The sequence below is a fragment of the Diceros bicornis genome, chromosome 25, assembly GCF_020826845.1.
Source record: "Diceros bicornis minor isolate mBicDic1 chromosome 25, mDicBic1.mat.cur, whole genome shotgun sequence".
Taxonomy (NCBI): Eukaryota; Metazoa; Chordata; class Mammalia; order Perissodactyla; family Rhinocerotidae; genus Diceros; species Diceros bicornis.
In genome coordinates, this window is record NC_080764.1 from 10,329,324 (window position 1) to 10,355,869 (window position 26,546).

The 26,546-nt window shown below is 37.7% G+C and overlaps 1 protein-coding gene across 1 annotated transcript in view; it reads left to right on the forward strand.

Moving 5' to 3' along the window:
- The window catches only part of ENTHD1 (ENTH domain containing 1), a 187,121-nt gene that overhangs the window by 91,610 nt on the left and 68,965 nt on the right, over positions 1–26,546 (forward strand). Inside the window, exon 4 of the mRNA XM_058568317.1 lies at positions 19,525–19,643. Within this exon, the coding sequence (XP_058424300.1) occupies positions 19,525–19,643 (119 nt within the window). The remainder of the gene's footprint in view (positions 1–19,524; positions 19,644–26,546) is intronic.

Consider the following 26,546-nt stretch of genomic DNA (forward strand, 5'->3'; position numbering starts at 1 on the left):
CTTCTTGATCCAATCATCAGCCGAGGGACACTTAGGTTGCTTCCACTTCTTGGCTATAGTGAATAATGCTGCAATGAACATAGGGGTGCATAAGCCTCTTTGGATTGTTGATTTCAGGTTTGTTAGATAGATTCCCAGTAGTGGGATAGCTGGATCATAGGGTATTTCTATTTTTAATTCTTTGAGGAATCTCCATACCATTTTCCATAGAGGCTGCACCAGTTTGCATTCCCACCAGCTGTGTATGAGGGTTCGTGTTTCTCCACATCCTCTCCAACATTTGTTGTTTTTTGTCTTGGTGATTATAGCCATTCTAATGGGCGTGAGGTGATATCTTCATGTTGTTTTGATTTGCATTTCCCCGATGATTAGTGATGTTGAACATCTTTTCATGTGCCTATTGGCCATCTGTATATCTTCTTTGGAGAAGTGTCCGTTCATTTCCTCTGCCCATTTTTTGATCGGGTTGTTTGTTTTTTTGTTGTTCAGTTGTGTGAGTTCTTTATATATTATGGAGGTTAACCCCTTGTCAGATACATGTTTTGCAAATATTTTCTCCCAGCTGGTGGGTTGTCTGTTCATCTTGATTCTGGTTTCGTTTGTCTTGTGGAAGCTCTTTAATCTGATCAAGTCCCACTTGCTTATTTTTTCTTTAGTTTTCCTAGTCTGGGTAGGCATGTCATCCGAAAAGATTCCTTTATGACCAACGTCAAATAGTGTGTTGCCTATATTTTCTTCTATGAGTTTTATAGTTTCAGGTCTCACTTTCAGGTCTTTGATCCATTTTGAGTTAGTTTTTGTGAATGGCGATAGCAGATGGTCCACTTTCATTCTTTTGCATGTGGCTGTCTAGTTTTCCCGGCACCATTTGTTGAAGAGACTTTCGTTTTCCATTGTATGTTCTCAGCTCCTTTGTCGAAAATTAGCTGTCTATATATGTGTGGTTTTATTTCTGGGCTTTCAATTCTGTTCCATTGATCTGTGTGTCTGTTTTTGTACCAGTACCATGCTGTTTTGATTACTATTGCTTTGTAGTATGTTTTGAAGTCAGGAATTGTGATGCCTCGAGCTTTGTTCTTTTTTCTTAGGATTGCTTTAGCTATTCGGGGTCTTTTGTTGCCCCATATGAATTTTAGTATTCTTTTTTCTATTTTCATGAAGAAGGTCATTGGGATTCTGACTGGGATTGCATTGAATTTGTAGATTGCTTTAGGTAATATAGACATTTTAACTATGTTTATTCTTCCAATCCATGTGCATGGGATGTCTTTCCATTTCTTTATGTCATCATTGATTTCTTTCAATAATGTCTTGTAGTTTTTATTGTATAGGTCTTTCACCTCTTTGGTAAGATTTATTCCTAGATATTTTATTCTTTTTGATGCAATTGTAAATGGTATTATCTTTTTGAGCTCTCTTTCTGTTAGTTCGTTATTAGCATACAGAAATGCAATTGATTTTTGTAGATTGATTTTGTACCCTACAACCTTGCTGTAGTTGTTGATTATGTCTAATAGTTTTCCAATGGATTCTTTAGGGTTTTCTATATATAAAATCATGTCATCTGCAAATAGTGAGAGTTTCACTTCTTCGTTGCCTATTTAGATTCCTTTTATTCCTTTTTCTTGCCTAATTGCCCTGGCCAAAACCTCCAGTACTATGTTGAATAAGAGTGGTGAGAGTGGGCAGCCCTGCCTCATTCCTGTTCTCAGAGGAATGGCTTTCAGTCTTTCCCCATTGGGTAAGATAGTGGCTGTAGGTTTGTCATAAATAGCCTTTATTATGTTGAGGTACTTTCCTTCTATACCCATTTTGTTGAGAGTTTTTATCATAAATGGATGTTGTATCTTGTCAAATGCCTTCTCTGCATCTATTGAGATGACCATGTGGTTTTTATTCTTTGTTTTGTTGATGTGGTGTATCACCTTGATTGATTTGCGGATGTTGAACCATCCCTGCGTCCCTGGTATAAATCCCACTTGATCATGGTGTGTGATCTTTTTAATGTATTGCTGTATTCAGTTTGCCAATATTTTCTTGAGGATTTTTGCTTCTATGTTCATCAGCAATATTGGCCTGTAATTTTCCTTCTTTGTATTGTCTTTGTCTGGCTTTGGTATCAGGGTGATGTTGACCTCGTAGAATGAGTTAGGAAGTGTTCCATCTTCCTCTATTTTTTGGAATAGTTTGAGAAGGATGGGTATTAAATCTTCTTTGAATGTTTGGTAAAATTCACTGGAGAAGCCATGTGGTCCTGGACTTTTATTTTTTGGGAGGTTTTTGATTACTATTTCAATCTCTTTACTTGTGATTGGTCTATTCAGATTCTTCATTTCTTCTTGGTTCAGTTTTGGGAGGTTGTATGAGTCTAAGAATTTATCCATTTCTTCTAGATTGTCCAATTTGTTGGCATATAATTTCTCATAGTATTCTCTTATAATCCTTTGTATTTCCATGGTATCCGTTGTAATTTCTCCTCTTTCATTTCTAATTTTATTTACTTGAGCCTTTTCTCTTTTTTTCTTAGTAAGTCTGGCTAAGGGTTTGTCAATTTTGTTTATCTTCTCAAAGAATCAATTCTTTGTTTCATTAATCCTTTCTACTGTTTTTTTGGTCTCAATTTCATTTATTTCTACTCTGATTTTTATTATTTCTCTCCTTCTGCTGACTTTGGGCTTTGTTCTACTTTTCTAGTTCTGTTAGGTGTAATTTAAGGTTGCTTATTTGGGCTTTTTCTTGTTTGTTAAGCTGGGCTTGTATCGCTATGAATTTCCCTCTCAGGACCGCTTTTGCTGCATCCGATATGATTTGGTATGGCATGGTTTCATTTTCTTCCAGATATTTTTTGATTTCTCCTTTAATTTCATCAATGATCCATTGGTTGTTCAGTAGCATGTTGTTTAATCTCCACATTTTTGTCACTTTGCCAGGTTTTTTTTTTTTGTGGTTTATTTCCAGTTTCATAGCGTTATGGTCTGAAAAGATGCTTGTTATGATTTCAATCTTCTTAAATTTATTGAGGCTTGCTTTGTTTCCCAGCATATGGTCTGTCCTTGAGAATGTTCCATGCGTGCTTGAGAAGAATGTGTAGTCAGCTGTTTTTGGATGGAGTGCTCTGAATATGTCTATTAGATCCATCTCATCCAGTTTTTCATTTAAGTCCACTGTTTCTTTATTGACTTTTTGTCTGGATGATCTATCCATTGATGTAAATGGGGTATTAAGATCCCCTACTATTATTGTGTTGTTGTTAATGTCTCCTTTTAGGTTTGTTAATAGTTGCTTTATGTACTTTGGTGTTCCTATGTTGGGTGCATATATATTTATAACTGATATGTCTTCTTGGTGGAGTGTCCCTTTTATCATTATATATTTCCCTTCTTTGTCTCTCTTAACCTGTTTTATCTTGAAGTCTACTTTGTCTGATATGAGTATGGCAACACCTGCTTTCTTTTGTTTGCCATTAGCTTGGAGTATTGTCTTCCATCCTTTCACTGTGAGCCTCTGCTTGTCTTTAGAGCTGAGATGTGTTTCCTGGAGGCAGCATATTGTTGGGTCTTGCTTTTTAATCCATCCTGCCACTCTGTATCTTTTGATTGGAGAGTTCAATCCATTTACATTTAGGGTAATTATTGATATATGAGGGCGTAATGTTGCTGTTTTGTCGCTTATTTTCCGGTTCTTTTGCATTTCCTTTGTTTCTTGTCCCATTTGTTTCGGACTGCCAGTTCAGTTTGGTTGTTCTGTCTTATGACTCTTCTAGTTTTCTCTTTGTTTATCATATGTGATTTTGTTTTGATTATTTGTTTAGTGGTTACCTTGAGGTTTGTATAAAAAATCTTGTATATGAGATAGTCCATTATCTAATGGCCTCTTATTTCCTTATACTAAGTCAGTTCAGTTTCTTTCCTCTTCCCCTTCTAAGTCATTCTTGTTATACCTTATTCTGTCTTGTGTTGTGGGTGTGTGTTTACAGTGATGAGGTTATATTTATTTTTGGTGAATTCCTTCCTTTGATCTTTGATTTTGGTATTTAAGTGGTTGCTAACCTATTCTGGTAAAGATCTACTATTTTTCTGATTTTGTCTACCTACTTTTCTCCTTGCTCCAAGCTTTGTATTCCCTTTCTCTTCTTTTTTTCAGGCCTGAGGGCCTTCTTGACTATTTCTTGTAGTGGGGGGTCTCGTGGCCATGAACTCCCTTAGCTTTTGTTTATCTGGGAAATTTACTATTTCTCCATCATATGTGAAGGATATTTTTGCTGGATAGAGTATTCTTGGCTGAAAGTTTTTGTCTTTCAGTATTTTGAATATATCATTCCAGTCTCTCCTAGTCTGTAAAGTTTCTGTTGAGAAATCCGCAAGGAAATGGGAGTTCCTTTGTATGTTATTTTTTGTTTTTGTCTAGCTGCCCTTAATATTATTTTTTTGTCATCGACTTTAGCCAGCCTTACCACTATATGTTGTGGTGTGGGCTTTGCCTGTTGACGTATTTAGGCGACCTGTTGGCTTCACTTACTGGTATTTCCTGCTCCTTCCCCAGATTTGGGAAGTTCTCTGCTATTATTTCCTTGAATAGGCTCTCTGTTCCTCTTTCCCTCTCTTCTCCCTCAGGAATACGTATAATTCTTATGTTACATTTCCTAATAGAGTCAGATATTTCTCAGAGACTTTCTTCATTTCTTTTTAGTCTTAGTTCTCTCTCCTCTTCCATCTGGAGCATATCTGTATTCCTATCCTCTATAACGCTAATTCTTTCCTTCGTATTGTCAGCTCCGTTCTTTAAGGATTCCAGATTCTCCTTTATCTCCTCCGTTGTGTTCTTCATCTCCATCAGTACTGATTGGTTTTTATGATTTTGATCTTTTTTGTGAAGAAACTCCTAATCTCATTTTTGTGAAGAAACTCCTAATCTCATTGAATTGTTTGTTATCTCGTATTTTGTTGAGTATTTTTATGATAGCTATTTTGAAATCTCTGTCGTTTAGGTTATGGATTTCTGTGTCTTCAGGGTTGGTTTCTGGGTGTTTGTCATTTTCTTTCTGGTCTGGTGATTTCATGTACCTTTGCATTGCGGTTCTTGTGTTCGCTTTGTTTTTCCTTATCCTGGAAATATCTGGTTGCAATTTCCACCTGCCGCCACCATGTAGGGGTTAAAGGCTGTGTAATCTGAGCCCCCTGTGCTCTGCCCCGGCTGCTCGCTGCGATCGGCCAGCCACTTGGTCTGGTCTTGTCAGCTGAGCTGCAGTGTCCAGCATGTGGGGGCAGGGCTCTCTCTTTTGCCCACTGGGCCCCTGGCATGGGGGGCTTCTCGCTCGCCCCTTGTTATTTGCTCCCCTGGGTGCTCAGATGTTGATGGTACCCCTGTAGCAGTTCTGAGCCCTCTGTGTGGGAGTTTCCCACTGGCTGAGAGAGCCCAAAGAACTGTGGTTTCCCCACGGAGGGCCACCCCTCCCCCCTCTCTGGGAGCCATGTGGACTGGGATCGCTGATCTGATGGGGAGGGAGAGGAGTTCTCCTTACCTCTCCCCACTTCCTCTGGGGGCTCCAGCATGTTCCACTCTCAGATGTGCGGCAGTGTGGATCTTTTCTATCTTCCTTTTTGCTGTCTAGGAGTCCGTAGTTGGTCTGTGACTGTTCCTTTTGTTGTATCTTATCAGGGGAAGAGTTTACAGGAAAGCTCACTCCACCATGACACTGACGTCACTCGCCTGGGAGGTTTTTGAGTACTCTGTCAATCTCTTTGCTTGTGATTGGTCTATTCAGATTCTCTATTTCTTCTTGATTCAGTTTTGGGAGGTTGTATGATTCTCAGAATTTATCCATTTCTTCTAGGTTATCCAGTTTGTTGGTGTATAGCTTTTCATAGTATTCTCTTATAGTCTTTTGTATTTCTGTGGTGTCTGTTGTAATGTCTCCTCTTTCACTTCTGATTTTATTTATTTGAGTCTTCTCTCTTTTTTTCTTGGTGAGTCTGGCTAAGATTTGTCAATTTTGTTTATCTTCTCAAAGAACCAGGTTTTAGTTTCATCGATCGTTTCTATTTCTTTTTAGTCTCTATTTCATTTATTTCTGCTCTGATTTTTATTATTTCCTTCCTTCTACTGAGTTTAGGCTTTGTCTGTTCTTCTTTTTCTAGTTCTTTTGGGTGTAGTTTAAGATTAATTATTTGAGGTTTTTCTTGTTTGTTAAAGTAGGCCTATATTGCTGTAAATTTCCCTCTTAGTAGTGCTTTTGCTGCATCCCGTAAGTTTTGGTATGTTGTGTTTTCATTTTCATTTGTCTCTACGTATTTTTTTATTTCTCCTTTGATTTCTTCATTGATCCAACAGTTGTTCAGTAGCATGTTGCTTGGTCTCCACATATTTGTGGCTTTCCCAGCTTTTTTCTTGTAGTTGATTTCTAGTTTCATAGCATTGTGGTTGGAAAAGATGCTTGATATGATTTCAATCTTCTTAAATTTATTGAGGCTTGTTTTGTTTCCCAACATGTGGTCTGTCTTTGAGAATGTTCCATGTGCACTTGAGAAGAATGTGTTTTCTACTGTTTTTGGATGGAATGTTCTATATATATCTATTAAGTCTGTCTGGTCTAGTGTTTCATTTGACACCACTGTTTCCTTGTTGACTTTCTGTCTGGATGATCTATCCATTGACATAAGTGGGGTGTTAAAGTCCCCTATTATTATTGTGTTGCTGTCACTTTCTCCCTTTAGGTCTGTTAATAGTGGCTTTATATATATTTGTGCTCCTGTGTTAGGTGCATACATATTAATAAGTGTTATGTCTTCTTGGTGGAATGTCCTTTTTATCACTGTATAATGGCTGTCTTTCTCTGTGTTATCTTTTTTATCTGAAAGTCTGCTTTGTCTGTTATAAGTATGGCTACACTCACTTTCTTTTGCTTGCCATTTGCCTGGAGTACCACCTTCCATCCCTCCACTCTGAACCTATGTTTTTCTTTAGAGCTGAGATGTGTTTTCTGAGGGCAGCATATTGTTGGATCTTGTTTTTTAATCCATCCACTCCGTGTCTTTTAATTGTAAATCCATTTACATTTAGAGTGATTATTGATAAATGAGGGCTTAATACTGCCATTTTATCTTTTGTTTTCCAGTGGTTCTATATTTCCATTGTTTCTTTTCCCTTGTATTTCTTTCTTTCTTTTTTTTTTTTTTTGTGAGGAAGATCAGCCCTGAGCTAACATCCGTGCTGATCTTCCTCCACTTTATGTGGGATGCCACCACAGCATGGCCTGACAAGCGGTGTCTAGGTGTGTGCCTGGGATCCGAACCCGGGCTGCCAGCAGCAGAGTGCACACACTTAACCGCTACGCCACAGGGCAGACCTCCCTTGTATTTCTGACTGCCATTTCAGTTTGGTGGTTTTCTGTGATGGTTTTCTCAGTTTTCTCTTTATTTATGATTTGTGACTCTGCTCTGATTTTTTTGTTTTGTGGTTACCATGAGGATTGTATAAAAGATCTCATAGATGAGATAGTCCATTTTCTGATTGCCTCTTATCTCCATTAGCCTAAGCAGGTTCCATCCCTTTCTTCTTCCCCTTCTATGTTTTTGTTGTAACAAATTATTCTTTTTTGTGTTGTGAGTTTGTGACCAAATTGAAGTGGTTATAGTTATTTTTGATGCTTTCTTTCCCTTTATCCCTTATTTTATAGTTAAGTGTTTGCTAACCTATTCTGATTTAGAGCTGCGGTTTTCTGATTTTGTCTCTTTATTTCCTTGCTCAAAGCTTTGTAAACCTTTGCCTTTTTGTTTCGGGTAGGAGGGCTCCCTTCATTTCTTGTAAGACAGGTCTAGTGGCAATGAACTCTCTCAGCTTTTGTTTATCTGGGAAAGCATTTATTTCTCCATCATATCTGAAGGATAATTTCACTAGATAGAGTATTCTTGGCTGATAGTTTTTGTCTTTCAGTATTTTGAATACATCATTCCACTCTCTCCTAGCCTGTAAAGTTTCTGCTGAGAAATCCGCTGAAAGCCAAATGGGGGTTCATTTGTAGGTTATTTTCTTCCCTCTTGCTGCCCTTAATATTTTTTATTTCTCATTGACTTTTGATAGTTTTAATATATACCTTGGAGAAGGCCTTTTTGCGTTGATGTAATTAGAAGTTCTACTAGCTTCATGTACTTGCATGTCCAGTTCCTTCCCCAGGTTTGGGAAGTTCTCAGCTGTTATTTCTTTGAATAAGCTCTCTGCTCCTTTCTCCTCCTCTTCTCCCTCTGGGATACCTATAATCCTTATGTTACTTTTTCTAATAAGTCAGATATTTCTCAAAGAATTTTTCCATTTTTAAAAATCTTAATTCTCTCTCCTCCTCCACCTGGGTCATTTCTAGGTTTCTATCTTCAAACTAAATTGATTCTCTCCTCTATAAGGTCTGCTCTGTTTTTTATGCTTTTGACATTATTTTTTATCTCACTAATTGTGTTCTTCATATCCAGAATTGCTGCGTTTTTTTTTTTTTCACAGCTTCAGTCTCTTTGGTGAAGTGTTCCTTATGTTCATTAGTTTTATTTCTGAGCTCATTGAACTGTCTTTCTGAGTTTTCTTATAACTTGTTGAGTTTTTTCAGGACAGCTATTTTGAGTTCTCTGTCAATCTATTGTAATCTTCTTTGACTTCAAGTTGGGTTTCTGGAGAGCTGTCTTTCTCCTTCTGTTCTGCTGTGTTACTATAGTTCTTCATGGTGTTTGATGAATTGGTCTTCTACTGGCATATTTGTGGTAGTAACCACCTTTGTTATTTGGGTATGGCTTTGGTTACTTTGGTTCTGAGCTGCTTCTGGTTGTGTTTGAGAGCTTGCACTTTCCACCCTCCACTGCCTCTGCTAGAGGAACTGTCAGTGCCCTCTTTGTGCCTCTGAGGTTGCTGGTGCCTTGCTGCTTACAATGTCATTGCAGTCTCAGGTGTTGCCACCGTGGTCACCAGGCTGTGAGCTCTTCTGCTGCTTCTGGGGTTGCCTAGGTCTCGTGTTCCCCTGCTTGCTCTCTGTGGGCTCTCCACAGGCGTGGGTGCTGCTGCCTCATGCGCCACCTGCACTGCTGCTCCTGGGTTATCTGGGGGTGCTGGCAACACCACTGCCAGGTGTGCTGCATTCACAGGTGTCGCTGTTGGTGTTGGGGGCCCAGGTTCTTGTATGCAGCCACCACTGCTGGTAGAGCTGGTGTTGGGAGTGCTGCCACTGGGGGCTGGCTGTCAGGTTCTGCTGTGGTTCCTGAAGCCTCAGGTCACAGGTGCCACCTGCCACTGTTGGGGAGGAGTAGGGGCTAAGCGGCAAGTATCGTTGCTTCCCTGCAGCCTCTGGTCACTGGCACCCACCAATGTGTTTTTTGAGACCTCAGCTCAGGGAACCCTGCTCCTCCCAATGAAATCAACTTTTTGTTTGCTGTCCCTACTGCTAGAGAGACCAGCACCTCTTCCGGGGAAGGAGGCCAAGTCGCTGGCTCCGCTCTGTGCCCCAAAGCCTCAGGACGTGTGCACCGCCTGCTACTGCTGGGAGGGGCAGGGACCACAGCCTCTTGTTGTCAGTGCTGGTGTGTGCACTGGTGGCCTGCTCTGAAACCTCAGATCAGGGCACCCCGCCCCTGCCAGGGAAGTTTATGCCTTGGAAGTAGTCCCCACTGCTGGAAAAACTGGCACCACTGCCAGGGAGGAGAGAGAAGGGGCTGCTTCCCTAGTTCCACTGCCTCCTGGAGATCCAGTCCACCCAGCTTCAGATGTATAGATGGATGATCACTCAGGCATTCTGTTGTGCTGTGCAGAGAGTCCTTTATTGTCCAGTGGATGTCTGACTGGTTGTAACTTAGAGGGGAGAGACAAAGGGAATGACTCACTCTGCCATGATGCTGACATCAGAAGTATTCTTTTTAGAATCAGGTGGAAGAAAAGGTTCCCATTCTCCTTGCTTCTATTCCACTTTGAACTGGAGGTCCTAGCCATCACAATAAAACAAGTAAGAGAACTTAAAAGCATAAGTATTGAAATGGAAGAAACAAATTTATTTGCAAATGATAAGATTTTCATATAGAAAACGTGAAAACATCTACAGACATATTAGAAATAATAAGAGAGTTTTAGGAAGATGGCTGGCTATAAGATCAAAATATAAAAATCAAGTTATACTTCTATATATCAGCAAGAAACAGTAAACATAACTTTTTAAAAAATACCATTTATAATAGCAAAAAATCATTAGTTAGGAATAAATCTTGCAAAAGATGTGCAAGATCTGTGCACTGAAAATTGTAACACTTAATTGAAATACATTAAAGAAGATCTGTGTAAATGAAAAGACATTCTATGTTTGTTTATTGAAATCTCAATAATGTAAATATCTATTCTTTTGAAATTGCATAGACTTAGTGGAGAGTTTCTCAACCTTGGTAGTATTGACATTTTAAGCCAGATAATCCTTTGTTGTGGGGCTGTCCTGTGCAGTGTAGGATGTTTAGCATTATCCCTGGCCTCTACCCACTAGATGCTATCAGCATACATCCCTTCCTGTTGTGAGAACCACAAATGTCCGCAGGCATTGCCAAGTGTCCCCTGGGGGCCAAAATTGCCCCCAACTGAGACTGAGAATTGCACTGACTCAGTGCAATTACAATCAAAATCCAAAGAGGATTTTTAAAATTAAATTTGATAGGCTGATTCCAAAATTTATCTGGAAGAATCAAAAGGTCAAGAACACCTGAAACATTTCTGAAGAAGAATAAGGTGGAGGGTTTGCCTTTCTAGATAGATAACAAGACTAAAACACTAGTGATCATGACTGTATGGTATTGTTGCAGGGACAGGTGCACGGACCAGTGGAACAAACTGTAGAGCCCAGAAAACAGACCTGGGCAATTGTGTTCTCTTAGTATATGACAGAGGTGGCATTTCACACTTGGTGGGGAAGAGATGAACTGCTTAATAATACTGGGGCAATTATTTATCCATATGAGAAAAATGAAATTAGGTCTCCACCTCATGTCATGCACAAAAACAAATTCTAGATGAATTAAGGACTTAAAGGTGAAAAAACAAAACTTCAAAATGTTTAGAAGAAAATATAGGAGAATATCTTTTTTACATTGGGATAAGGAAAGATTTATTAAACATAACTGAACAAGTGCAAACTATTTAAAAAAGCATTTATAAGTTTGACTATTGTGGTAGGCAGAATTCTGAGAATAAGCCCCAAGGACCCTTGCCTTTATACAATCCCCTCCCCTTTGAATGTGGCTATAACCTGTGAATATAATGAATTATCACTCCTATGATTATGTTACATTATATGTGAAAAAGGGAGTATCCAGATTGGCTTAATCTAATCATATGAATCCTTTAAAAGCAGAGTTTTCTCCAGCTGATGGCAGAAAAGGAAGTCAGAGATTTCAAGTATGAGAAGGATTTGACACACCTTTACTGGCTTGAAGATGGAGTGATAAGGAATGTAAGTGGCTTCTAGAAGCTGAGAGTGACCCCTGGTTGCCAGCCAGCAAGGAAATGGGGACCTCAGTCCTACAACTACAAGGAACTGAATTCTGCCAAGAACCCAAATGATCTTCGATGTGGATTCTTTCCCAGGGTCTCCAGATAAGAGTTCAGCTTCGCTGACACTTTGGTTTCTGGTCTTGTGAGACCTGAAGCAGAGAACCCAGTCAAGCCTGCCTGGACTTCTGACTTATGGAACTGTGACATAATAAATGAGTGTTGTTTTAAGCCATTAAGTTTGTGGTTATTTTCAGCAGCAATAGACAACTAATAAAACTATATTAAATTTAAGAATTTTCTCTTCATCAAAAACACCATACAAAAAGTAAAAAAGACAGTCACAAACTAGGAGAAAAATTTCCAACACATATAACTGACAAAGGATTAGTCTCCAGAATATGTAAAGAATTCCTACAAATCAGTAAGAAAAGGACAGCTCAACCGAAAAACAGGGAGGAGATAATGGAAAGTATTTCCTAAAAAAGAGGAGGAAGCATGTGAGGCCAAGAAACATATTTTTCAAAATGTTCAACCTTATATTGTTATATAGCAGCAACAAACAATTATAAAATGAAATATATGAAAATATATAATTTACAATAACTTCAAAAACCATCTTATGCCATATTGTGAGGAATTTCCTTCTGTTCCTTGAGCTACATTTTGTTCATTTGGGATTTTTTTTGTATGCCATCTTCCTCTCTCTCGCTTCTCCCTCCCTTCCTCCTCCTCTCCTCTTTTCCTTTTTTTCTACTAGAGTGTTTGTTTAGTTGCCACTTCATTTCTTTACATCTTGCTGATGCTTAGGCAGCTCAGACTAAGCACTCAATTTTGAAGGCAGTGGATATAGTATGGTAGAACCCTTAGGTTCTGGAGCCATTCTGCCTGGATTGAATACTGATTCAACTTGTGTGACCTTGGACATGTTACTTAAATCTTTGTGCCGCAGTTTTGGCTTCTGTAAAATGGGGATAATATACTCCCTATTATAGAGTTGTAGGAAGTAAGTGGGTTAATATAAGTATAGCACAATAAACTGTGATGCATATTTGCTCAGATACACTTAGTGATTTCTTGACTCTTCCCACCATATCTGAGATCTTGTTTTCTCCACCAAGTTGCAGTTTGTGGGCTATTTCTTATTTTACCCATTTTTCTGCAGTAAGGAGGAATGGAAGCTCTTGTTAGGCCATATGCAATCCTGTTTAGATACCTGGACTCTGCTCTAGATACCTGGACTCTGCTCTGTCTTCTGTGTCTTTTGTACAAGATCCTGCTCATTCTAAGTAGTTGGGAAATGTATCCTGTTCCTGTGGGGTGGAGACAGACCCTTGAGCTTCAGATCCTCCAGCCACTTCAGTGGTAAACTGGCGTTCACTTCCATTGAAGTGTCAGCGTCTTTATTTACTCACTCCATTACACTTTTTTGTTTCTTTAGCTCTTTCCACCTCTTCTCAGTCATAGGAAGGAAAAAAGCGTTGTCCACTCAGTTTCCTTTTTTTCCAGACATGAGGATATTGATGAGAAATCTCAGATTCTTGTCAACTCATCAGTACCACCTTTGGGGGAGAGGGCATGTCCTAGATCTTGTTTCTTTTCTTGGCCACCAGTTATTTTCATTTTTTTTTCTTTTAAAAATTACTTTTGGTTATATCAGTTTCCATGTTAGAGTGCTGTTGTAAAATTTTTATATTAGTTTTTACTTTAAAAAAACATCTCATTAAGTATTAGGTGATGGAAATTCTATGTCGCAGTTTCACTCTGCTCTCTTGAACCAGGAGTCAGCCACTGGATACTTAAACCTGCTTTTGTAGTGACTGTTTATTTCTCCTTGCCCCTGTAGCTGACCATTTAACACAGTTTGTGGGTCTTCCTGTTTCCCATTATTCTTAAGTAAGAACTACTGGCACTGTCTTAAAGTTTGGATGCTATTGTTAGCAAAATGCTGAAATAAAATTGCCTTAACTCCCTTTTTAAGATCTCAAGCAACAAAAGTTTGTCGTTAGTCACTTTTTCTTATCTACTTACTTAAAATTTAATTTTAAACATCTGCTCAGACGTCTCTACTTTCTTCTTCTTTGTCCTTTTTCTGTTTTCATTTTTTTAAAAAACTCATCTTTTCCCCACTAATCTCAAAATTCACCTTTCAAAAAAGACTTACAGTACTCACACTCTATCTCCTGTCCCTCTGAAGCATTTCTCAGAAGTAAATAGGAGCGTAAAAGTTGTGTCTGTGGTGGATGCTGTGGTGTCCCCCAGATCCCCTCTTCCAGATCAAGGCACTCATTCTCTCAGCTGCTGGGAGGGTTGGCACCTGAGGGTGTCGGCTGAGTCCTTCTCTGGGAATTCCTAACAGCTGAGGAGAGCCTCTTTGCCCAAGGTCATGCCCCTTCCTGAGGGAACCTACATCCAGCCTGGGGCATGGGCCAGCTCCCTTGCTCCAAGGCAGAACAACCGTGAAGAGCCATCCCAGCCCCAAAGTTCCTAATAGGATTTGCTGAGGCCTCTGTTGCAACCACATGACAGTTCAGTTTCTCCCTTGGCCCAGTCCTGCCTCCCACGCTCCTCACAGACATTGTTTCCGAGAACACTCCCTAATGAATCTCCCTCATACAAATCTGAGCCCTGGGTTCTGTGTCCTGGGGAACCCAACCTATGACAATGGCTTTTCCTCAAGATTTAAAATATAGGACTATTATGATATGTATTTAAATGAAGAAAGAGAATTATAAAGCAAATGGGGCAAAATGTTAACAATTGTTGAATCTGGATGAAGAGTATATTTCTCCAAAGAAGATATACAGATGGCCAACAGACACATGAAAAGATGTTCAAAATCATTAACTATCAGGGAAATGCAAATCAAAACTACAATGAGATATCACCTCACGCCCGTCAGAATGGCTATAATTAACAAGACAGGAAACAACATGTGTTGGAGAGGATGTGGAGAGAAGGGAACTCTCATACACTGCTGGTGGGAGTGCAAACTGGTGCAGCCACTGTGGAAAACAGTATGGAGATTCCTCAAAAAATCAAGGATAGAACTACCATATGATCCAGCTATTCCACTGCTGGGTATTTATCCAAAGAACTTGAAAACACCAATGCGTAAAGATACATGCACCCCTGTGTTCATTGCAGTGTTATTCACAATAGCCAAGACTTGGAAGCAACCTAAGTGCCCATCAAGGGACGAATGGATAAAGAAGCTGTGGTATATATACACAATGGAATACTACTCAGCCATAAGAAACGATGAAATCCAGCCATTTGTGACAACATGGATGGACATTGAGGGTATTATGCAAAGTGAAATAAGTCAGAGGGAGAAGGTCAAATACCATATGATTTCCTTCATTAAGTAGTAGATAATAACAACAATAAACAAACCCATAGAGACAGAGATTGGATTGGTGGTTACCAGAGGGGAAGAGGGGAGGGAGGAGGGCGAAAGGGATAATTTGGCACATGTGTGTGGTGATGGGTTGTAATTAGTATTTGGGTGGTGAACATGACGTAATCTATGCAGAAACAGAAGTATAATGATGTACACCTGAAATTTATACAATGTTATAAACCAATGTTACTGCAATAAACAAAAAATTTAAAAAAAAAAGAGTATATGGGAGTTCTTTGTACTATTTTTGCAACTATTCTGTAAGTTTGAAATTATTATAAAATGAAAGTTTAAAAAATTAGGACAAATATCAATTACTTGAAGATGCTTAAGTGTAACTATGCTCCAAGACAGTGAAATCGTTAAGATTCCAAACTCATAATTCTGCAAAAGTTAGATATAAACTTAATCACCATGAGACTTTATCTGATCAGTTCTTCATTAGTCCACTGAATATATTCTATGATGGATACATTTGTTTATTTTTAAAAATCAATTTTGTTAAAGAAAACAATTTACTTAAATTACACCTGAAAGGACACTGTCAATACATAACAACAGTGTTTATTAGATGCTAAATAGTAGACAGAACAATTTGGGAACTTGTTCAATTTACGGAGCATTTTAGTTCTGTAACATGCTGTTGCGTTGTTAATGTCTGATAGTTTGAATGTCAATTTGATATCTCATCTAAGAACTGTCACAGGGCTCACCAGTTCTGCTTTGTGGTATTATCTGAGGGGTACAGGCTCAAGGAGATCTACAGCTTCTCTCCAGATAGTTTCTACAAAGTCCTACAGCCTCGGTATCTGAGCACTCATCGAATTACTCAAGAGCATCACTTCCTGCAGCATCTTCACTTTTTCCTCTGAGGTTTCTACATACTAGTCCTCCTTGGCCTGTGACTTCACAGTCTCAGTTGATCAATAGCTTATGATACCAAAGGGCTTTCCACCAAGGAACTAAATGTGTGTTCTCTCCTCCACTTGCTTATGAAAATCCAGAAATAAATGTTGGGTTATCATCTAATTTAATTAAGCACACCTCACTTCCAGTGTTGTGCTGTCTGATACTAAAAAAATTTCTAAATGATTTTCCATAGACTCATTGTATTCTCACTGCCTTCCTTCTTGCCCCTATAAGATTATTTAATATAGGTTTATAACATTTTAGCTATTCTAGGCTAAAATGCGTCTCCAAATATGCGAGATATTTTTTCTTCCACAATTCTTGCTATTCTTCAGTTTTCCTCACACTTTACTTCAAAATTGACTTCCTGAAATTTTAATTAATCTACTTCTGTGATGTCTAAAGCCCAAGTCCATATCGTTTCAAGTATAATTTTTTGCTGAATGCTCAGAGTGATAATAAAGATAGTTCCAGATTAAATCACATGAAAGTACGTAGATGATCTAAGCCTGAAACCATGACTGTTTGCCAGTATTAATTATAAAATCTCCAAGTCCAAAATAAGCTCATTTTAATTATTCATTTTCATGTGAAGTTACAAAAAAATGAAAAGTTAGAACCATAAATGCAAAGTTCTTATTCTTTCTTCGATATCTTTAGCATATCCCATGCTTCTTCCTTTTGCCCATATAGTTCCTTCTGCTTGGAATAATTTCTCAGCCTGTGTTTATCAGGATCCTAGCCATCCTTCAAAGCCTTGTTCAAATTTTACTTCCCATTTGAGGCTGTTTCTGATTACACTGGTGCACATTGATTTTTTCCTCCTTAGAATGTCTGTTCCTAAAGTTAGTTAATTTAAGAAAGATTGGCATGTAATTATTCTCCTCTCATTGTTTCCTATAAGTCTGTAGGTTAGCCTAGCTCCCTAGTCAGGCTATAAACTTTGTGAAGGCAAGGACCATGTCTTATACAATTGCTTTTCAAGCTATTTTTCTTGCGTAACTCCTAAAATGATTTTGAAAAATTTATACCTTCCTACACATTTTTAAGTTGACATGTGAAATTTTATCATAAATATAAATAACTGTAAAGGATATAATGCAAAATATTCACATTAAAGATAAAGGAAAACAAAAACAAAACTGTTATATGAGTCTTTTAAGTGTATCTACAGGAATCTAAATAACTGTTGTGATGGACACCCATAGTCATTTATTTGAAAAAAGTACGTGAAGTGTCTTTAACTGTTGGAAATTTTACACCATTGCCTTTTCTCCTTGAAGCCATATTTCTATTCCACATTCCTCAGAGAATTTTATCCTAATAGAAAGGGTTTTTATGCTTGAAATCTTCTCTATGTCAAATATGTATATAAATTGAAGTTATTTTTCTAAATTTTCTGTGACCAGTGGCTTTAAGTGATAAAATCTTCCTTCTAGACTGACTTATCATTACAATTATTTTTAGTACTATAGAGTGAGCAAAACCAAGACCACATAAATGTATTATAAATTTTTATAAATACTTATTAAACACAAAGAATACAATTTGTTGGAAATACATGTTTTTATAAGATACATGGAACTGATCATTTACCCACATATGAATATTACTTATTGCTAGAAATAAGCAGCATTCAGCACAAATTCTGTTTCTGTTTTACATTTTTATAGATGTAAATGCTGAGAAGACTTGTTCACATAAAATTGTAGGTGGGAATAGAAGGTGTTTTATTATAGAAATGTCAGTCAATTCTATGAATTCCTTCCAAGTAATATGCTAAAAATTATATAGTGATTTATTATAAAAATGTTTTTCATCTCATGTCAACTGTTAACTTGGTTAGGTCTTTTTTCAATGTCATTGCAAGCAAAGGATTGGAAACACCCTACTTAGAAAAAGATTTGTTAAACAGTCATTAGGAATAATTTACTTTCTCAATTTCTGGGAATAATACCAAAAAACCTTTACTAAAATTTATCAGATGACTATTAATTATACTTGTTACACTTTAACCAGTATACTCAGAAAGTGTGGGAAAAATGAAAACATTAATTGCAAATACCTGTCAATACAATAATTTTTTGAGAAAATGATTTTATTGTGTCATATGCTTTAAATATATTTTCATCAACTCTGCAGATTTGGTTCATTCAGTTTTTGGAAAATATTTACCATATTTACCTAGCTGGCAAAGCCAGCCCTCATTGTCAAAACAACCAGCCAAATCAGATTTAAACTTTCTTTTAAAAAATATCTTACCCTTTATTTATTCAAACAAACATGTAAACAAACATCACTCGGCTTATATTCACACTCCTGAATTCCTTTCCTAAGACAGATAGCTAAGGCATGGAACCCTGTCATAAGTTTGTTTCACTGATGAAATAAGGTACGTCTCCCTTGCTTTCTTTGCTTTCCTGTCATGGGACTCTTCCTCAGGAATGAGGCATTCTTTGACAATAGTTGGGGGATGAAAAGCACAAGGACATTAAATGAAACTTGTCAATTATCCTTCTCCTCCATACTGTAATATGTCTGAATACCAAACATCCCGATATGGACCAAAATACCCCGTTACTTATGCGTGCTTTGCCATGAAAAGAAATATGTGTAAGACAGGACAAACTTTGAAGCTCTACTTTGGATTTTCCATGCCTTGATTAAAGGAGGCTTCCCCATACCAGTCTTTTTTACTATTGTTTGGTACCTTAGAGGTTCTTATGCTTGCACCTCAAGGGAAGAGGCACCATAATAAGATGAGTAAAGAATATGTCTTTCTTCTTAAAGTGGGAGAAAATGCATTATGAAAGCAAAGAGGGAGAGAACTAGCAAGATGCTTTTACACAGTTATATTCTCAGGCAGATCAGTTTTTGGAAAGAACGTATATAGAACTTGTGGATCTGGAAATTGAGTCCTTTAAAACTATCTATGTCTACTTAGACCTAGGGAAGTCTTTAAGTTCCCCCAGTGGTATGCATACACTAGTTTGAAGATAGATTTCTTATATTTCTTATTGTACCCAATAATGTGCTGAAATATAGTTGGTACTAATACCTTTGTCTACACGGTAATTAACATAAGAAGGAAAATGATATTAAGGCTGCAAAAACATTAAATTCAGCAAAAGTATATAAGCAGAAATATCAGTTTATTTTCGTTGGCATATTCTTTTATGTTTAAATTTTTTAAAATTTTGTTTAAAAGTTCTTATCAAAGAATCTATACATTTCTGATTAGTTTCCCTTTGAACACATGAAATTCACACTGCAGTAATAAAGTTCTTTTAAATATTAATTAGAATAATTATACTTGTCATTCTTGCTTTGCTAAAATTTCATTTGAATAATTTTCACACTCTATTTTCTACACTATATTACACCTTATTTTTAAGAAGATGTTTCAAATAATATAGCTATAAAATAGAATTGTTGATGGGAGAGAAGGCTAGAATTGAAGTTGTATTCTTAAAATGTCTGAACTTGTCAATTATTATAAAGAGATACTTTAAAATGATTATTAAATGATTATATTAAAATGATATATTATTATATTATATTAAATCATTATATTAAAATGATTAATATTCATAGGTAACCATTGGCAGATGATGTTTATTTTGTAGATAAAATGGATCTTCAGAAGCGATTAACTTAAAAATAGTGAGCATTTCTATTTTTGCCAAAGTAAAATCTTAGCTTTATGTTGTTGACAGAAAATGCTTCCAAGGCAGGATTGAAACAAGAGCAGTGCCAAGACGTTCAGTTGCCTAGTGAAACTGTGTTGTCCCAGGAAACACTACCATTCAAGATTAATGCTTGGAAATCAATGGAGGTAAGTCACTGTCGTAGTTTCCTATTGCTGCTCTTACAGATTACCACCAACTTAGTGCCTTACATCAGCACAGATGTGTCACCTTACAGTTCTGTGGGTTAGAAGTCGGACACAGGTCTCACCTGGCTAAACCCAGGTGTCTGCAGAGCTGCAGTCCTTTCTGGAGGCCCTCGGGGAGAATTTGTTTTCTTGCCTTTCCTGTGCCATGTGTTCTAAGAGAAACTGTGCTTGTATTTTAACTTTGTTTTTGGTGTCTTTTGTTATACAGAGTTTTAAATAAGAGTAAGGTTAAATTATCAAAGTTTTCCTTTATGGTTTGTGCTTTTTAGAAAATCTTACTTAAGAAATTCTTTTTTATCCTAATGTAATAAAGGCCTCGTATTTTTTCTTCTAAATGTTGAAATCCTTATGCCCTTTAGAATTTTACTATATAGTGTAAAATAGGGGTCTTATTTTATTTGGTACCCCTGTGGATAAGCAATATTTAATTTATTGAACAGTCCATCTTTCTCTACTCGTTTTTAAAAACATTTCATTATGAAATAATTATAGACTTATAGGAAGTTGCAGGAATAGTACAGAGTCCCATGTACCCTTTACCCAGCTTCCCCCAGTGTTGACTTCTTCTATAGCTATAGTACCATATCAAAACAGGGAAATGGACCTTGATATGTTACTGCTAACTAGACTACAGACCTTATTCAGTTTTCAAATTTTCAATTCAGTTTTTTAACCTGTATTTGAGTGTGTATATGTGTGTGGGTTCTATGCAGTTTTATCTCAAGTATAGATTTGTGTAACCAGCACCAAAGTCCAGATACAGAACTGTTCTGTCTCCACAAAAGAAGTCCCTTGTGCTATCCATCCCATCTCATCCCCCACAACCCCATCTCCTGGTAACCACTAATCTTTCCTCCATCTCTATAGTTTTGTTATTTCTAGAATGTTATGTAAATGGACTCAAACCATATGTAACCTTTCGAGATAGATTTTTTTTCACTCAGCATAATGCTCTTGAGATCCATTCAGGTGGTTGCATGTATCAACAATGCGTTCCTTTTTATTGCTGAATGGCATCCCATTGTATAGATGTACCAAAATTTATTCAGCCATTCAGTTCACCCATTGAAAAGGATATTTGAGTGTTTTCAGTTTGGGGCTATTTATGAGTAAAGCTGCTGTGAATGTTTGTATACGGGTTTTTGTGTGTTAAGTTTTCATATCTCTGGGACAAATGTCCAAGAGTGCGATTGCTGGTTTGTATGGTAAGTTCATACTATTTTTTGTAAGAAACTGTCAAATTGCATTACATTTTTTACAATTACATTACAAATTGCATTTCATTCCCACCGGCAGTGTAAAAAGGAAAGATCCAATTTCTCTGCATCCTCAGCAACTTTTGGTATTGCCACTGTTTTTATTTTAGCTATTTTAATAGGTTGTAGTGATATCTCATTGTGATTTTAATTTGTGTTTCCCAAATGGCTAATGATGTTGAACATCTTTTTATGTGCTTATTTGTGCCATCATGCCTTCTCTCTGGTGAAATATATGTTCATATTTTTTGCCTATTTTCTAATTGGATTCTTTGGGTTTTTTTTCTTTTTTTTTTTTTTTTTGTGAGGAAGATCAGCCCTGAGCTAACATCCATGCCAATCCTCCTCGTTTTGCTGAGGAAGACTGGCCCTGAGCTAACATCCATGCCCATCTTCCTCCACTTTATGTGGGACGCCGCTACAGCATGGCCTGACAAGCAGAACGTTGGTGTGTGGCCGGGGTTCCCAACCCGGGCCGCCAGCAGTGGAGTGCGCATGCTTAACCGCTATTCCACGGGCCAGCCCAGGATTCTTTGTTTTTTACCATTGAGTGTTGAGAGTTCTTCATATATTCTGGATACAAGTCCTTTGTCAGAGATGTGATCTGCATATATTTTCTTCTGATACGTGGCTTGTCTTTTCTTTTTACAATATCTTTCACAGAGCGAAAGTTTTAAATTTTGATGAAGTCCAGTTTATCTTTCTTTTTTTCTTGGTGAGGAAAATTAGCCCTGAGCTAACATCTGTGCCAGTCTTCCTCTATTTTGTGTGTGGGTCACCGCCTCAGCATGGCTGACGAGTGGTGTAGGTCCACACCTGGAATCCAAACCCACGAACCCAGGCCGCCAAAGCAGAGCACACCAAACTTACCTGCTATGCCACGGGGCCAGCCCATAGTTTATCAATTTTTTATTTTATGGATCATCCTTTTGGTGTCATATCTAAGAACTCTTTCCCTAACCCCTGGTCACATAGGTTTTCTCCTATGTTTTCTTCTAAGAGTTTTATAGTTTTATGTTTTACATTTAGTTCTATGATCTATTTTGAATTAATTTTTGTATAAGGTGTGAAGTATAGGTCAAAATTCTTAAAAAAAATTTTTGTTTGCTTTCACTTGTCCAGTTGTTTCAACACCATTTGTTGAAAAGACTTAAATTTTACTGTAATATGTGTAAGTGTGGGTTTTCCTTCTCTCTCTTCTTTGTAACCCTATGAGACTTTCCAGTGGGAGGTCTTTCATCTCTATTTAATTCTGAGAAAGTTGTCTCTGGTTGAAATATTTCCTACCATTTATTTTCATTTTTCTCTTTTTCTTGGGCTCTTCTTATCTAGATATTGGTAATTCTCTATCTTCATATCTCAATTTTTCTTTATAGTTTCTATTTCTTTATTGTTTTCTTTTTTCTTCTAGAGTTTCTCAATCTGGTCTTCCAATTTAATAATTTGTTCTCAGCTGTATCCATACCACTATTTATCCCATCTGTGTTCTCTGTTTCAACATTCTATTTTTACATTTGATATTTAATATTTGTATTTCATTCTTTTTGTTGTGTTTCTTCCTGTTTCATATTGCTTATATCTTGCCTTATTTTAGTATGTTTATTAAGCTTATTTTAAATTCTTGGTCCATCTTTTCTAGTATCTGTGCTTCTGATGAAACCTGTAATTAGTTTTTTATTTTTCTTTTGAAATAGTTTTTGATCCTCGAATGACTGGTTACCCTTAGGGGCTGTGGCTGCTCTGTCTAGGATTGCTAAAGGTCAGACCTCAGTCTGTGTCAGCCCGATCAGCCTGAGTGGGAGGCAGGGTCAATGGACTCCAGGGTGGAGAGCACTTCTATCCCCTCCCACTCCCTCCAAAAATGCCAGAGTTAATCATTCCTCACTGTATGGATCAACGCCTCAAGTTAGGTTTTCATTCTTAGCACCCCAAGAAGAAGCAGCTTTAGGGGGAGACACTGCTTAAAATGTAAACCACCTGCACTAAGGGATTGGAAGAGGAAGGATGAAGAAGCATCTTCCCAAGTCTACCTAATCAGTCCCCTTGATTGTTTTCATCTCCTACCCGCTCAGGGCTTCTGCACTGACCAGAAGTGCTCCTGAGTCCAGCTGTCTGAGTCACAGCACGTGTGCAGGCAGGTGCCATGGCAATGAAATGGGGGTAATTCTACCAGCTTCTTCTTTTATTTTGTCCTACCCCTGCACAGGCCACCTCTGCCCCTAGCAAAAGCCAACACCAGCCTCCTCCTGCCCCACTCACACCCAGACGTACCAGTTCAGAACAGCCCCTCTATCTGCCCAGTGGCCTCTCACAGTTTTCTTCTCGTCTTGATGTGTCATCCCTTTATGGTATCTCGAGTTGATCCTGAGGGAGGGTGCCACCAGAACCTGCTCTCTTCTTCAGTGTTCTCTGACCTCAGACATATACCTACTTACTCCTGTTTGCATTTTCACATAAGAACACGCATCTTTAATTCTGGCGTATACGGCCCTTCAAATATTACTTTTTCTTGAAATATTTTTTCTTCTTAATTTCCATTAGATATATATTGGGCCACTTAATCTCTCATCTTCCATGTCTTTCAACTGCTTTTATTTATTTTATTTTTTTTAATTTTTTGTTTATTGCAGTAACATTGGTTTATAACATTGTAAAAATTTCAGGTGTACATCATTGTACTTCTACTTCTGCATAGATTACATCATGTTCACCACCAAAATACTAATTACAACCCATCACCACACACATGTACCGAATTATCCCTTTCACCCTCCTCCCTCCCCCCTTCCCCTCTGGTAACCACCAATCCAATCTCTGTCCCTATGTGTTTGTTTATTGTTGTTATTATCTACTACTTAATGAAGGAAATCATGCGGTATTTGACCTTCTCCCTCTGACTTATTTCACTTTGCATTATACCCTCAATGTCCATCCATGATGTCACAAATGGCTGGATTTCATCGTTTCTTATGGCTGAGTAGTATTCCATTGTGTATATATACCACAGCTTCTTTATCCATTCGTCCCTTGATGGGCACTTAGGTTGCTTCCAAGTCTTGGCTATTGTGAATAACGCTGCAATGAACACATGGGTGCATGTACCTTTACAAATTGGTGTTTTCAAGTTCTTTGGATAAATACCCAGCAGTGGGATGGCTGGATCATATGGTAGTTCTATCCTTGATTTTTTGAGGAATCTCCATACTGTTTTCCATAGTGGCTGCACCAGTTTGCACTCCCACCAGCAGTGTATGAGAGTTCCCTTCTCTCCACATCCTCTCCAACACATGTCATTTCCTGTCTTGTTAATTATAGCCATTCTGACGGGCGTGAGGTGATATCTCATTGTAGTTTTGATTTGCATTTCCCTGATAGTTAGTGATTTTGAACATCTTTTCATGTGTCTGTTGGCCATCTGTATATCTTCTTTTGGAGAAATGTCTGTTCAGGTCTTAGTTTTAAATACTTTTTAGATTTCTTAGTTTATTTTGTCAGGAGTGAATTCAGTTTTCTTTCTGTCTTTTGGAATATTGCTTTGTAAGCTCCTCCTGACTGGCTCAAGTTTTTTATCTTTCCTTCTCTCTGAGTGTCCTTACCCTTTCCTGCCTAACAGTTTTTCATTTGCCTCCTCCTGACTCCCGGGACCACATATCCACATTCAGGACCTGCACCGGTAGCGTGGGGCTCCTTTCTTTTTCTCATAGCAGAGAGATTACAGATCTGGTCCCCAGACCAACAGATGCCACGATTTAGTTGCTGGTGGAGTTTAGTTTGCATCCTCTCACCTACCCGGGTATAGTACTTTTAGAAGCCATAGTCCCAGGCTATGATTGATGCAGGTTATTTCAGCTTCCTTTATAAGCAGGAGATGCCACTGCCTCGGTATCATTTCAAGCAGTGAGCCCATATTCATCACTCCTATCTTGGATGGACACTTTAAATCTGATTTTACCCCTCAGGAGGTGAGCTCCTCGTTTTTCCTGCCTTTTCTGGTCCTAAAGCCCCATAGCTTCAACTTCCTTTCCATTATGTGTTTCTGTTCATACTGTCATCCACGAGGATGTCCATCTGTGTTTGAGCATGACCATGTCTTTAATTTTCATATTTGTATTTTTTCTTTCATTGCTATGTGTTTGGAGAAGGAAAGTATCCCCAAAGTATGACCTTTTAGAACCATCTTGACTGGAAATCTGTGCCACTCAAGACTACATGAAATTATCTTGTTCACCCATTTGTTTTCTGTTTTATGTGTGTTTCTCCTACTAGAAGGAAATCTCTTTGCGAGTAGGGATCTTTTTAGTCATATTCATTCCTGAATCTTCAGCTGCCAAATTTTTGTTAATGAAGCAATGAATGAATAGTAGACACTCAATATTAACTTCCTTCTCTTCTTTTTCCAAGAAAGAGGCTTACTTGGTCTCCTGCTCAGAGGGCTGTGTTTAGTATTCCCTGCCACAGTTCCTATGAGGGAGGTTGGAATTATTTCTTGACCTTCTGTTCCCAACCTCTTTCCCCAACCCAGGTCTTGAATTTACCTGATTTCCTAGCAGCTCAGAAAAGTACTTAAAATTTAAATTTCACTATTCCTTAATTGCATAATAGCCCACAGACCGAAAATACGTAGATTGTTTTTAAAGATAAAAGTTTAAGTCAAAATGATTTTTAAATTTGCTATCAATTTATTTGCTGCTGATGGCTTTTAAGGGAGAAAGTAGACTTGAATAATCTTACATACTTTGGAGACGACCAAAGACATAAAATGCCACCTCGGTTTTTTTGCATCAGTCTTTAAATTCCTTATTATTATTGCTTTTTCTTACTTTAGAGGAACCCGTTGTAATTGATTTACATCATTCCACATCTTATGTCAGTGAGCAAAAAATGGCACCCTTCTCTCAAAAGAAGTTGAAAGCTGAATTTTCCTTTCTCAAAGCATTACTGCGTCATAACACGATTCCATCATGCTATTGACAAGCGTCTCCTCTTACTACTATCAGGAACATCTGACACAATCTGTCCTCTTTAGTAATCTGCGTTTGTAGCAGAAGACAAAACCTACCAAGTTGAACAGTAAATCTAATTGTTGTTGCCAAATGTACTGCATCTGCATTAAAATTCTCATGTTCTTAATACAGAATGAGAGAGAAATGATACTCTTGATTGCTTAGGCAGAATGAGGGGTGCTTAAAAATGTCTTTTAAAAACTTTAAATAGAAACCTCTTTATTCTCTTTCTACAAATGAAAGAATTATCTAAAAGCAGTAAATAATATTCTTAACAGAATAGGGCTTTCAGAAGCAGAACAGTGCTTGCCTGTGGTACTTTCAAAACTACGGAAAGCCTGTAAATTTATGACACTTAGACCTGGATGAGTTTTCTCTCTGCATCCTGTCCAGAATTATTATTAAATTTGCTAATTAATAAGGCGGTTTGTAGCTTTTCACCACCTCAAAAGACTTTCCTCTTTTCCTATTTGAGGAAATTCAACAGCAAGGTTATGATTTTTTTAGTCCCAGTTGTTTCCATAGCAACAGATAGGGATGCTGTGAATTGGTTCACACAAAATTAAAGCTGACCGGAGCCTTCA